At 36.6% G+C, this 12,709-nt stretch overlaps 2 protein-coding genes across 2 annotated transcripts in view; one reads left to right on the forward strand and one right to left on the reverse strand.

Moving 5' to 3' along the window:
- On the forward strand, positions 1-8,867 carry LOC306882601 (transmembrane protein 178B-like; the record flags this gene model as incomplete). Its single annotated transcript, XM_079437324.1, has 4 exons — positions 1-379; positions 4,811-4,924; positions 6,156-6,293; positions 6,537-8,867. The coding sequence occupies 4 exons, from the start codon at positions 1-3 to the stop codon at positions 6,785-6,787; spliced, it is 882 nt and encodes a 293-aa protein (XP_079293450.1). The 3' UTR covers positions 6,788-8,867.
- Positions 8,662-12,709, reverse strand: part of LOC306882586 (growth arrest-specific protein 2-like) — a 22,808-nt gene continuing 18,760 nt past the window's right edge. Inside the window, exon 8 of the mRNA XM_079437304.1 lies at positions 8,662-10,115. Within this exon, the coding sequence (XP_079293430.1) occupies positions 9,906-10,115 (210 nt within the window). The 3' untranslated portion in view covers positions 8,662-9,905. The remainder of the gene's footprint in view (positions 10,116-12,709) is intronic.

Consider the following 12,709-nt stretch of genomic DNA (forward strand, 5'->3'; position numbering starts at 1 on the left):
ATGGCCGCCATTAAGATTTTAACCAGCGCGGGGCTTTTCTTGGCGTTTTGCGCGCTGGTCTTGTTGGTTATGGCCATCTGCACCGATTACTGGTACGAGACAGATGCTCGGCGGCATCGCGAGCGCTGTAAGAACTACGCAAACAAGCGTAACGATCCCGGATACATTTATATCTCAAATCACAACTTGCCTCTCCAGATGCCTCCAAAAGGCTATGAGAGCAAAGCGACGGAGGCGCGCGTGAAGCGGCACGCTCCAGCTTCGGCGACGGCCATGGAGTCTCACTGTAGCCGCCAGTTCAATTCCACGATCTCCGGTCTGTGGAGAAAGTGCCACCGCGAGGGCTTTGACCTGGAGACCGAGGATCTCATTTACAAAGGTGAGCTGTTTTGAGGTGCGTTCATCCAGGGGTAAATTCCCCACGACTGTTGTCAATGCACTTGGCCATTGGGTTAGGTTGGTTCTTTCTGTTTTCACAATGCCTACATTGATGACGTTAACCTCCGCTTATTGGTATTTCCTTTATTTAATGGTGTTATGAAGTTTAGTTGGAAAGCAATGTTAATTGTAAACGGGAAATGTGTAAGGCCTGATCAGATCAATGTCGCTATCCGAGGTGCTGAATGTGTCCTGTGTGAAGACGGCGCAGACAGTTGCTTATATATACCACGAAAAGGTGCATTACGAAATATTAAATTCTGCATTGCTACATAAATTCATTAATGGATCGATGACAAATAAGGATGTCTGAGATTATTTAAAAAAAGCGATTTAGAAGAAGACACGTGGAAATCTGAATGTTGTTTACACCACACTGATTTGGCAGAGTTATTCCTGTTATGTTATGTTACAACAAATTATGACCTACTCAGATAATACTAAGATAAGGAATGTCTAGACTATGTTGTTTATCAGATAACATTATCCATAAGATGATTAGACTTAAGCAAAATGGTCATATTTTACTTACCCTCATCATGTGAATACTGATCTCATATATAAGAGGCTTACAGCACTCGTCTCTACCGTTTGGTACAGTATTCTTTGATAAAGATCTCGTTCCACTGTTCAGGCCTTAAATATTAAGTGTGTACGCTTTTATAGCAGCCATTTCTCTTGCTGGGCTGCAAAGAGAAGGAACGCTGCTCACTTGGCCATATCTTCATCAATAATTTGTTCATTGATTTTCCCAGGTCACCCTAAGTGGCTCTGTAGATGTCACGAATGATGAAGTAGCAATGGTGTGCAACCACTCCAGTTAGACTGTGAGCCAACACCCAGGAATACATCGCTCCCAGATTTATAGTCCAGTGTATTCACCAACCCTGCATTATCAACACCGTAATATTTGTGTTCACATAACACAGCCAGAACATTGTTCTTGATCATCCCAAATGCATTTAGGCTAAATACATTTAGTCCTGAATTTAAAAAGAGTACAATATAGATGTTTACTGGTCCTAATGTTTAAAAATAATAACAATAACTGAGAACTGTAAATCCACCAAAGCAAACTGACAGTGATCCTTAGAGAACTGGAACAGTTCAGACTAAATCCAATGAATACAGTACGCCATGTGTCCTCTTATCCAAATGTAAAAAAAATAATTTTATAATATTTTAATAATTATCTTTTAAGAGTAATCTATCACAATAGAAGCATTAACATAAAAAAGTCCATTAACATCAATAAAATGAGCTGCAAATTTATTTATTTTTTAAACTGATCTTCAGGGAATTATTTTCTTCTGCAGGATATTATTTCCTTTTCTTTTAACTTTAGTTCACCAATTAATTTGAAGTCTCTTTGTAGTTTCCATCAGAGTACATATATTCTTTTGTTTTTCATTGTTTACACAAATAAGAGTGAAAATACATGTTTTTTCTTCAGCAGAGGATGAACAGTTGAATGTGCAAAGTGTCTTTGTGACAGATTTCCAGGCTTTGATGTGTCTGTTTGTGATTATGACATAGCTGACATATTGTGAAGATGTCAAAATATATTTGACACATAGACATGATAAACATGACACAACTGCTCAGCTCACACACAGGGTCTGTACAAAACACTTCACCACAGATCTGTACAGCTACAAACTCAATGCCTTTTGTGCCTTTGAGTCTTTAAAGAAAATGCTTCAACGAATCAATTGAACACAGTCCAGTTTCTGTAAAAAATGTTATTAAATGGCGGCTCATCCTTTTCTTTATCCCTGACCTCTCCCCTCTTGTTTTGTCTAACTCACAATATTAGCGATTGACCCAGCATGCTTCTAATGACAGAGAATCCAGTAAACCAGTTTTACACACTCAAGTGCTTTATATTCTGTGGTGAATAAATCACGTTTAAACTAGGCATTTTGATGTAGCAGGATGTGGTCATGCTCTGATGGATTATATGAGAACCAATTTGTTGTGTTTTAGTCGTTCAGTTGACTGATACTGCTGAAAGCAAGTTTCTGCATCATCAAATCTCTTAAGCTATTAGTGAAGTGTAAAGAGGTGATAAATATCATCCTAGATTAGCACTCAGCAGAGGTTTCCTAATATCTTTCAGGTTGAATTTGTACACTATACATGCTGGAGATTTTATCTGGAGACTCATCGAGAGCACTTTTATCTGGGTCTTGTTAGTCAGTGTCCTGGTATGGATCTGGGTCTTGGCTTATGGTCCCAGATAAAACCACATGGTCTCAGTCTATTTTCAGCAAAGGCTGTGTGTCAGCCACTAAAATGTGAAATCCTTTTGACTTAATTGTCAAAGTAGTCGATTTTTACAAATGTGATTGTCACTTGTTTTTTAATTCTGTATAATTTAACCATTTAAAGGTTTGTTTACAAAACATGTTCATGTTCTATTCAATTAAATTTTGCTTTCGAAGGAGCAGTTCAGAAATAATAATTCAAAATTATAAGAAATCTCCATGCAGTCTCACTTTAACCCAACTGGCCATGCTAAGCTTTATGTAACATTTCACAATACTCATATTCAATTTGAGAAATGCTTTGGGAAAACTTGCTGGGGTTTAACGTTTATCGCTAACATTCATTTTACATTTTCTTTTCTTTACATTCATTTTTCATGTCCGTTTGATTAGATTTACTGGAACTATAGTTAACACTTTTCTATGGGCTCCAAAGCTTACTTCCAATTTTAAATTCAGTCAACAAATTAGATTTTACAGTGGCAGTGACAATGTATAGAAAATTTGAAAGTATTCAAAATAAAAGTTTATTGTTGGGAATCTATGGAAGCCCATTTCTGCTAAAAAATAGAAGTAATTGCAACTTTTTATCTCATAATTCAGACTTTGTTTCTTGCAAAAGTCAGTATTGTATTATATTTAGAATTCTGACCTTTTTCCCTTGCAATTCCAAGTTTGAGTCTCACAATTCTTAGTTTATATTTCGCAATTCAGACTTTTTCCACCATGGAATAAAAAATTAAAAAGGTAATTGCAGCTTTTTACTTGCAGTTGCGTGTTTATATCTTACAAGTCATACTTAAGTTAACATCTCGCAATTCTGACTTTATATCTCTAATTATATTAAAAAAATCTGAAAAAAAAAATCTTCATTTGCATAATATAAACCCAGAATCACAAGAAAAGTCTTAAATGTGAAATAAAAAGTTGCGATTGTGATTTTTATTCCATGGCAGAAAAGGGCTTCCATTGGAATATTTCATAAATGTTGGCTGAGAAAGTTTCCCTTGTTACCAAGGAGGCAATCACAACTATATGCTACAACATTGAGCGATATAGAGGCATCCAAACAGAAACCCACGTCATGTCTTTCATCACCATCACCTAGAAAAACAACTGGAAGAGTGTCAAACCATACCACGCACGTTGCAGCACTTATGAATAGAACATGAATGCCTGCTCTGATTTATGCAAATCAATCCCAGACCAAATCATCAGCTGGTTAAAAGCTAAAAATGATGTTGATGTGGGGGAGAAGAACACAAAGTTTACCTTGAAAAACCCTGCGTAGCCTGTGGCAATTGAGATGTATTTGTTATGCAAGTCATTGCAACATTTTATGCTTTCTGATTTACATTTGAGGTTTCTCTGATAAAGATTAGAATTTTTACCCGATTAAGCCTGTTTTATGTCCAGAAGGAGGAAACATTATGAAAGCAAATGACTGTAGAATGTTTCCAACTTCATGAAGTGCAAGTTAATTATTCTGAGATTTACACTCGCCTGTTCAGGATTCATACAATTCTCAACAGTGAGGAAGGCAATCATCACTAGACACACACAACACATTCACACTTATGTCATTCATGATGACGCAGAATCTCACAGTGCCAACCAAGTGCTTGTCTTTAATAAAAACATTATGTAATGTTATACCGTTTAGGAAATGCAGTCTTAACTTTTTACTGATGCATGACGGTTTTTATTTCATTTATTGGCATGTTTTTTGTTTATTTTATAGGTAAACAAACATAACTCTTCCCTTTACAAATAGTAGTTTTGCAGTCATAGGCTTTATTTCAGTAGGTTTGTTTTTACAGCCTGGTGCTCTAATTTTGCATGAAAATAAAATCAATATGAAATGCAACTCTGACATTTATGATCCTGTGCATTTGATCATATGCACCTAATTGCTCTTCAAGAAATAGTTTAATTAAAGTGAATACGAGCATGGGCCTCTTGTGGCATTTTGTGATCACAACAGACCTGCTGTTCCCCAGGAGATTAAAGCCTTGGACTGATTTGCTTTTCTTAAACAGTCACTGTAAATGTCATTAAAGAGTATATTTCTGTACAATGTTTGATTCATTGTTTTGTTCAAATAGGGTTTATTCAGAGATGCACCCCTGTGAAGTATCATTACACCTCTTCAATCCTGCCTAGAAACCTTCCTGTCAACATCACCAAGACCATCCGGCAAGATGAGTGGCATGCCCTGCGTGAGTCTGACAGTCTCTTCTTTACATGTGTCAGATTTACAAAATTCATCTCTTGGGGTTTGAGCCATTCGTTATTGCATAAACAATTGTGTCTGTGATGTGCTTGTTTCGATGCAATATTTATGCAACACACCTTTTTCTTAGAAAAGATTGTAATTGATCCTTTCCTAGTTGTAGGAATATTTTGGTCAAATATGATACTTTTGCCCGTGACCCTACAGAGGACAAACGATTTGTACAATGGATGGATGATACTTTTGTAACCCTTCAGTCGCTGCCTTAGAGACCTTATGTACACCAAAGAAGATTTATTTCTCCAAAAAGGTCATATAATTGATACTCACTAATATGAATATTTCCATCCTCTTGTTTGGATTTGATCATTTACCTCTACCTTTTTTTATTTAAAGAAATTATTACTTTTATTGCTTTTAAGGATGTATTGAATGTTTTAAGTGACAGTAAATACATTTAGAAAGCTGTTGAAGATTTCTTTTTTAAATGAATGCTATTATTTCAAACTTCTTGTTCTTCCAAAATCCTTAAAGTATCACAGTTTCCACAAAACTTTTAATCAGCACAGTTGTTTTCATCACCGCTAATATAATTGTTTTTTTTTTTTTTAGATAAAATACTTTAAGATATGTACATAAGTAATATACAGAGAAAATTATATTTTATAATTGATTATTATTTTCCTACCCTTATTTCAAATCAATAATTTACCTGGCCCTGTGTGGCCAAAATTATGTGCTTTGAAATGTGCTTTTTATTTTCTTTTTCTTTTTTTATATTTTTTATTTTCTTAGATATAATAATAATAATGGTAGTGAACAAACAATATACCTTGTTTAAGATAAGGTATAATAATATGTACATAAGTAACATGCACAGAAAACAAATTTTGTCATTGATTATTATTATCCTTTTTTCAAATCATTCATTTATCTGGCCCTGTGTGGCCAAAAATTCTATGCATTAAAATTCTATGCGCTTTTTATTTATTTATTTTATAAGGTATAGTAGTACAGTGGTAATCGGCTGCTTTGTTGGCAAAATTTTGCTGGATTTGTTTCATTCCTGCCTTTGTAGTAATGTGAAATCATAATATAAAAGAAAAGCATTGAGAATGCAAAAGTAAATATTTAGCATGCAATAGAAGTCATCACTAGATGCTTAGAAGCCCTGAATGGTAACAAGCAGGGCTTAATGTTGGTGTTTTGTGCTGCAGATCTGCGGAGGATGACAGCAGGTTTTGTGGGCATGGCCGTCTCTATCATCCTTTTTGGCTGGATCATCGGAGTTCTTGGATGCTGTCAACAACATGATCTCATGCAGTATGTAGCTGGACTACTCTTCCTCATGGGCGGTAAGAGACAGAGAGTGCGTTTGTGCGCGCGCATGTGTGTGTGTGTGTGTGTGAGAGAGAGAGAGTGAGGCGGAATGTGACTCGACTGCTCAATTTTGTCGCCATCTAGTGGACTTTTTTTTTCATTCAACAAGGTGCTTTGCAAATAGATCAAAAGCTTTGCATCCTATATTTGTGATCTAAAAGGAAAGGGTGTTTCGTGATTGTTTGATGATACATCTCAAGTAATTTCCCCTCTGACAGGAACCTGCTGTATTATCTCCCTTTGCACGTGTGTGGCGGGCATTAACTTTGAGTTGTCACGTTACCCACGTTACCTGTATGGCCTTCCGGAGGACATCAGTCATGGGTATGGCTGGTCCATGTTCTGTGCCTGGGGCGGACTGGGTCTCACCCTGCTGGCCGGTTTCTTATGCACGCTGGCCCCTTCTTTAAGCAGCCCCTTGGCCCGCACCACAGTCCACAAATCCAGGCACGAAAATGGGACCGTGTGATCAGAGACTTCTGGAGCAACACTGCAGCAACGTTTTCACAACATGTATACAGCGTCTACGTAAAGACAAAGCATCTGGCTTATTCATCATCATGCAGTATATTGACTGGATCATTTCTCTTTCCATGTTCATAAGACTCCAATGGCTCTTGTTGATCACCGTTGTCAACACAACTTGTGTACACCGTCCATTTGTTTAAAAGGTTGAAGTCTGTAAATGGCCTGAACACTGTTGATAAAGTCAAATGGAGACACAAGCACAGACCACAGAGCATCTTCCACCATCTCACATGTTTCACTCTGGTTCTTTGTGGCACACAAAAAAAACAACGAAAATGTTCACCGCTCTGCTTCATAACGGAGAAGCGAGCTGGAGGCGACTGTCTTCTCTCCAAGAGGATAAAATGGTGCTCTCTTTTCAAAGTCACACAACTGCACGGAAATCTTTTCAAAGACATCCAAGACAACAAATAAATCCACGGTTTTTCTTATAGCTGACGGACAGTGTGGAGGATTGTGAGTCCGGAATGAAGAAAGGCGCAATTGAAAGGAGCGATAAAAGTATTTCTGTCATTCAAGCTTTGAGAAGCACATTTCCCAAGGCCTCAAAGAGTCAGTACGTGTAAAAAAAAATACTTTGTTTTGTCTAGATTTCAGGTCTATTTGTATGAAATTATGCTTGGGATACAAATGGAGCCTTTTCACTCTTTGTTATGATTGGTGACATGGCTAGCGGTTTTGAGGAATCTGACCAAATTTATTACTAAATGGCATGTGAATTACCAACGTAATGAAAATGTCTGTGGGGGTATCATTTCTCATGAAGCCTTATTGCTGTTATGAGCACAACATGATTAGAATCAGAGTTATACGAGAGCTCAGCACCTTCCAACCCCAACTGAATGTTGATGCGAGATAAAGTTACAGCTCGGGCAGCACATGCAAGATTTTGAAGGAAATTCAGTGTTGTTTAGCCACAAAAAGTGACGATAGAAAAGCGTTATGTACAGAATTTAAATCGAGATGGATTGCAGGTAGAGTGTTTGATATACAGTACAGTACATGACACGCAACAAGCTATAATGTTTACATCATGTAATGTCTGTACTTAGACGACTCCAACCAAACAAAATGTTAAAAACCCCAACAGGCCTGGAGGTTTTATTCTAGTAATAATCTAGTAAGATCTTTTTTTAAGTGAGTGTTTCCACATTATCATGAATAATTCGTATTGATTCTACTCTCACCAATGGATATTATTTACTGAGGATGTTACTGTGAAAAGCACTGTTACCGTAAATCATTTACCAATGCCTCACATTTCTTTGCCAAATGTACATTCATAATCTCATAGGCCTCCACAGAACCCAGATCAATTCTTGAGCACTATGTACTGATGTTGATATTCACAGTGGGATGAAACGCAATAGATAATGTAAGACTTTAAGGATGGCAAATACTGTGGATGTATTCCGAGTGCACAGTTTGGGAAATAGGAATGTGTTTGTAAATTGTCATTTGAGGGAAACTGTGGAGTCCAGTCATTTTAGGGTAAAGCTTACAGCTGATCGTCATAGACATAAATGAACAAAGCCAAAATAACAAATCCCTTTAGGTAGATAGGAAAGTGTTGTATTGAGTGTGACCTTTCTGATGAACTGCAGATCAGGTATTGACTGAGAATATAGAGGCAAAGAAGTAATAAACACCACTTGGGAAAAGTTTTGTGTTAAAACGTCTGAAAACGTGAATGTTTTGGACAGAATTTTAAAAAAGAGCACAAGAACAATGTGGGAAAAAAGCTTTTTCTAATAAAAGCAGTGTCAGGCGTTTTGTCACTTATGGGGAGATATGAGAGACATTTGTACAAAAGCTGCCATTTTCTTTGGCAGCTGAAGTAGCACCACTTTTTTATTTATTTTTGGGTATGAACTGTTTTTACTGGTTCATTTCATAATTACAGCTGGAGAAAACAAGTATCATTGTCTTGCATGCCGTCATATTGATTCATTTCAGTGTATTTAGATTGTGTCAATTTTTTAAATGACTTATTTTATGAAATAAAATGTTAGTAGCATTTCATCACGAAGTACTTTTCATTTATATTTCATTCAGTTTTTTATTAAAATAGTTTGGAATGTTATAGCCCACCTGGGCTTCAGTTTGACTTGATTGCTAAATGAGCTAAGTACATACTTGGTGTAAAAAATTACAATAATAATTATCCTGAATACATGAATGGAAGCATGTGAGGCAGGTGGGTCATGTTTAAAACAATTTCTATACTGCATATCTATATGTTCACAGTATTCTAGACGAATTTCTACATCGAAAGGCAATGTTGCAGTAATGCCACGTGTTATATTGAAATACAGTTAATCTTTGAAATGGGGCACCACCTAGAGGATCTTTGTGGAACATGTCTACTATAAAACCCTCATTCAGATTACACTACAAAAATGTTTTTGTAAAGTCATACAACACCCGTAAATCAGAATTAAAGGTTACAATAGAATAATAAAAAAAGAAAATCAATATTGGCTTCCCAGCAAATGATTCAACAGAGATCCTGTCCATTATGTTTTTAAAATTTAACATAAGAAATAAAAGACACAGGGAGATGAAAAATTCTTAATATCTGTAAACAAAACCCAGGAGATAGAATATGAGATACCTATATAAAAAACATGGGTCAATATGATTTTGTGTCAGGCGAGATTTTACATCAAATAGTGACCCAGCACATTATCAAAATTTTATATCATACAAAAGTAAAGAGAATGTTCTTTAAAAATAAACTTAAAAATGTATTAACATAATCGTGTACTGTATAGATTCCTCACTATGCAACATTAACATGCCTTGGGCTGAATATGTAAGAAATTTTATGAATATGTAAGAAATTTTCAGCTTGCATATTTTTTCTCTCTTTTTTCACTTTTTTCACATCTTCTTTATATTTTTTTGAGTCACTACCCAAATGGTTGAAGACCACCGCCCTGAAGAAAGATGAATTACATTACAAAAAAAATTAAAAATAGATCAAGCCACCTGGGCTGCTTCCTCCTAGAAAAAAAGCCTGCTGTTGATTTAACAGAAGTAGCATTTACTGTGTCACATTACTTCTTGAAGCGGGAATGAGTACCCACGACCAGATAACTGTCCCGGGACAGCTCTCTCTTGACTGGGGACCTGCCTTTAGGCTTGCAAGTTTTGGTTCCAGGCCGAGCGATCTCAGTCATCTTACAGGGGTCATGCTTTGACAAGTAAGTACCAAAGGTCTCCCATCCACCGCCAACACGAACCATGGCATGTTTATCATTCAGCATCTGTAAAAGCGAGAATGCACAAGAGAGAATGTTCTCCATTACAGCTCAAATCAAGTACTGCGTTTAATATAATTGGAATTACTTTAAAAAAGGGTCAGACTCCTTTGTTTCTACCAATAATGTCTTCTAAATTATTGCAAATCACCAGTGTTGGGCAGTAACTAGTTAGTAACTTACAGTAATAATCCTTTCTGCATGTAACTAGTGTAACTAACTACTAATAAGATTTCAGTAATATTACAGTTACTATCCATAAAACTAGTTACTTGGTTACTCTTGATGCCTCAACCCCTTCTGATCTGAAGTCCAACAATCCAATAATTCCTAGACTTTCACCAGTGCAGCAGTCATATGGAATGTGAAAAAGCTTACATTCGGTGGATGGAAATATTGCCATTACATTGATTTTGTCAGGAGAAAAGATGATCTGAATACTAATGTGTAAGTTGTGGCATTACTTTACTCATGGCTTGCCCACACACATCCTGATATAAAACATTTTCTTATGAACTTATACGATTTATTTTGATAAAATACATCATGGAATATAATTGTATATGGGTACAACAGAGAAATTATAGCTACAATTAGCTTCAAGCTACACAAGACAATTAATGAGATTAATACAACACATTTACTTAAACGTTACCATTAATCAGTGTTTGTAATAACTTCTGACTGCGATCCAGTGTGGATTTTGGTCAAATGATGAGGCAGAAATATATTGTTAATAACATTTTAGAAGAATTTTATGGGGAAGATATGCAACTTATGTGGAGCGTGAAAGAAAAGTAATGTAACTAGTGTAACTAATTACTGTTGCCAGGAAGTAATAAGTAATAAGATTACTTTTGAAAGCAGTAACGAGTAATATATTACATTGTTTGAGTATAGCTCAACACTGCTCAATCACAAATGCAAAAAAAAAAAAAAGTGCTCAAGTGATATTTACCTGTTCTCTTTTTTAATCTTCACACTTTATGTCTCATATTAAATCTGATGCTCCTCACTGATACTGTTGTTTCCTTGGTAAATACAGTAACTACACTAACTTCTGGAAAAAAAAATTATCAGGACAAAACTTTGTTGAATTATTGGAATTTGTGTAAATTATTAACACAAAACAAATACCGAAATGGTTTCCAGTGTTTCGATTATCTTTTTAAACATGTCTATGAAAATTCTGCATAATGTAAATATATTTAATGATAATAATCTATTAAAATATTCTATTGCAATATTAATGGTTCAATTCTGAAAATGAGAAAAGGATAATTTATCTACACATAAATTTTACACATTATTTTAAAGTATCAATGTAAACTTCATAGGCCTAACGATTGTTAAGGTCTAAATCTGTTAGTCTCATTAAAAACCTACCCCTTTAGAGAAAAGTTACACCCATGTATATAAAATGCTTGGAGTTTGTTTAATGATCTTCCGAATACCCCCTCCTCCCTCATAAAATATTCAAAATATTCAACTGCTCCCCGGGCGCCGCATTGATGGCTGCCCGCTGCTCCAGGTGTTCCTGGATGGGTTAAATGCAGAGAACGTCCCTTCCCCCTTCCCCTTTTAAAAATTATGGGGAAGTTGTGGCCTAATGGTTAGAGAGTTGGACTCGTGATCCAAAGGTTGCGGGTTCGAGTCTCGGGCCGGCAGGGATTGTAGGTGGGTGAGTGAATAACCAGCGCTCTCTCCACCCTCAATACCACGACTGAGGTGCCCTTGAGCAAGGCACCGAACCCCCAACTGCTCCCCGGGCGCTGCAGCATAAAATGGCTGCCCACTGCTCCGGGTGTGTGTTCACAGTGTGTGTGTGTTCACTGCTGTGTGTGTGCACGTTGGATGGGTTAAATGCAGAGCACGAATTCCGAGTATGGGTCATACTTGGCTGAATGTCAAAGAAAAAAAAAAAAAAAAAATCTGCATCTAATATGCAGCAGATCCGATGAAAGGCAGCCAGCAGAGAGAGAGAGAGAGAGAGATGATCTGGTCCTCCTGTTGCCCACTGAAGAGGGGCTTCAGGACAACCTGAATCTGCTGGAGGATTACTGTCAGATCTGGGCCCTGACGGTCAACCTCCAAAAAACTAGAGTAATGATGTTCCAGAAACGCTCCAAATCTCAGGGACCAATACACACATTCACACTATCACACAGAACCATTGAAACCACAAAAACATACACTTACCTCGGCCTGAAAATAACTCCAAACGGTAACTTTACTTTGGCTGTGAATGAACTCAAAGAGAAAGCTCAAAGGGCTTTCTATGCCATAAAAAGATCCATTAAAATCCAAATCTGGCTCAAACTTTTCAAATCTATAATTGAACCAATTGTTTTATATGGCAGTGAAGTGTGGGGTCCTTCTATAAAATTTGATTTCTTAAATTGGGAAAAACACCCGATCGAAACTCTACATTTAGATTTCTGTAAAATAATACTCAAAGTCCAAAGAAAAACTCCAAACAATGGATGCAGAGCAGAATTAGGCCAATACCCTCTTCTTCTAAACATTCAAAAAAGAGCCCTGAAATTCTGGAAACACCTAAAAACAAGCGACCCCAACACATACCATTACAAAGCCCTAAA

Source organism: Barbus barbus (assembly GCF_936440315.1).
Source record: "Barbus barbus genome assembly, chromosome: 2".
Taxonomy (NCBI): domain Eukaryota; kingdom Metazoa; phylum Chordata; class Actinopteri; order Cypriniformes; family Cyprinidae; genus Barbus; species Barbus barbus.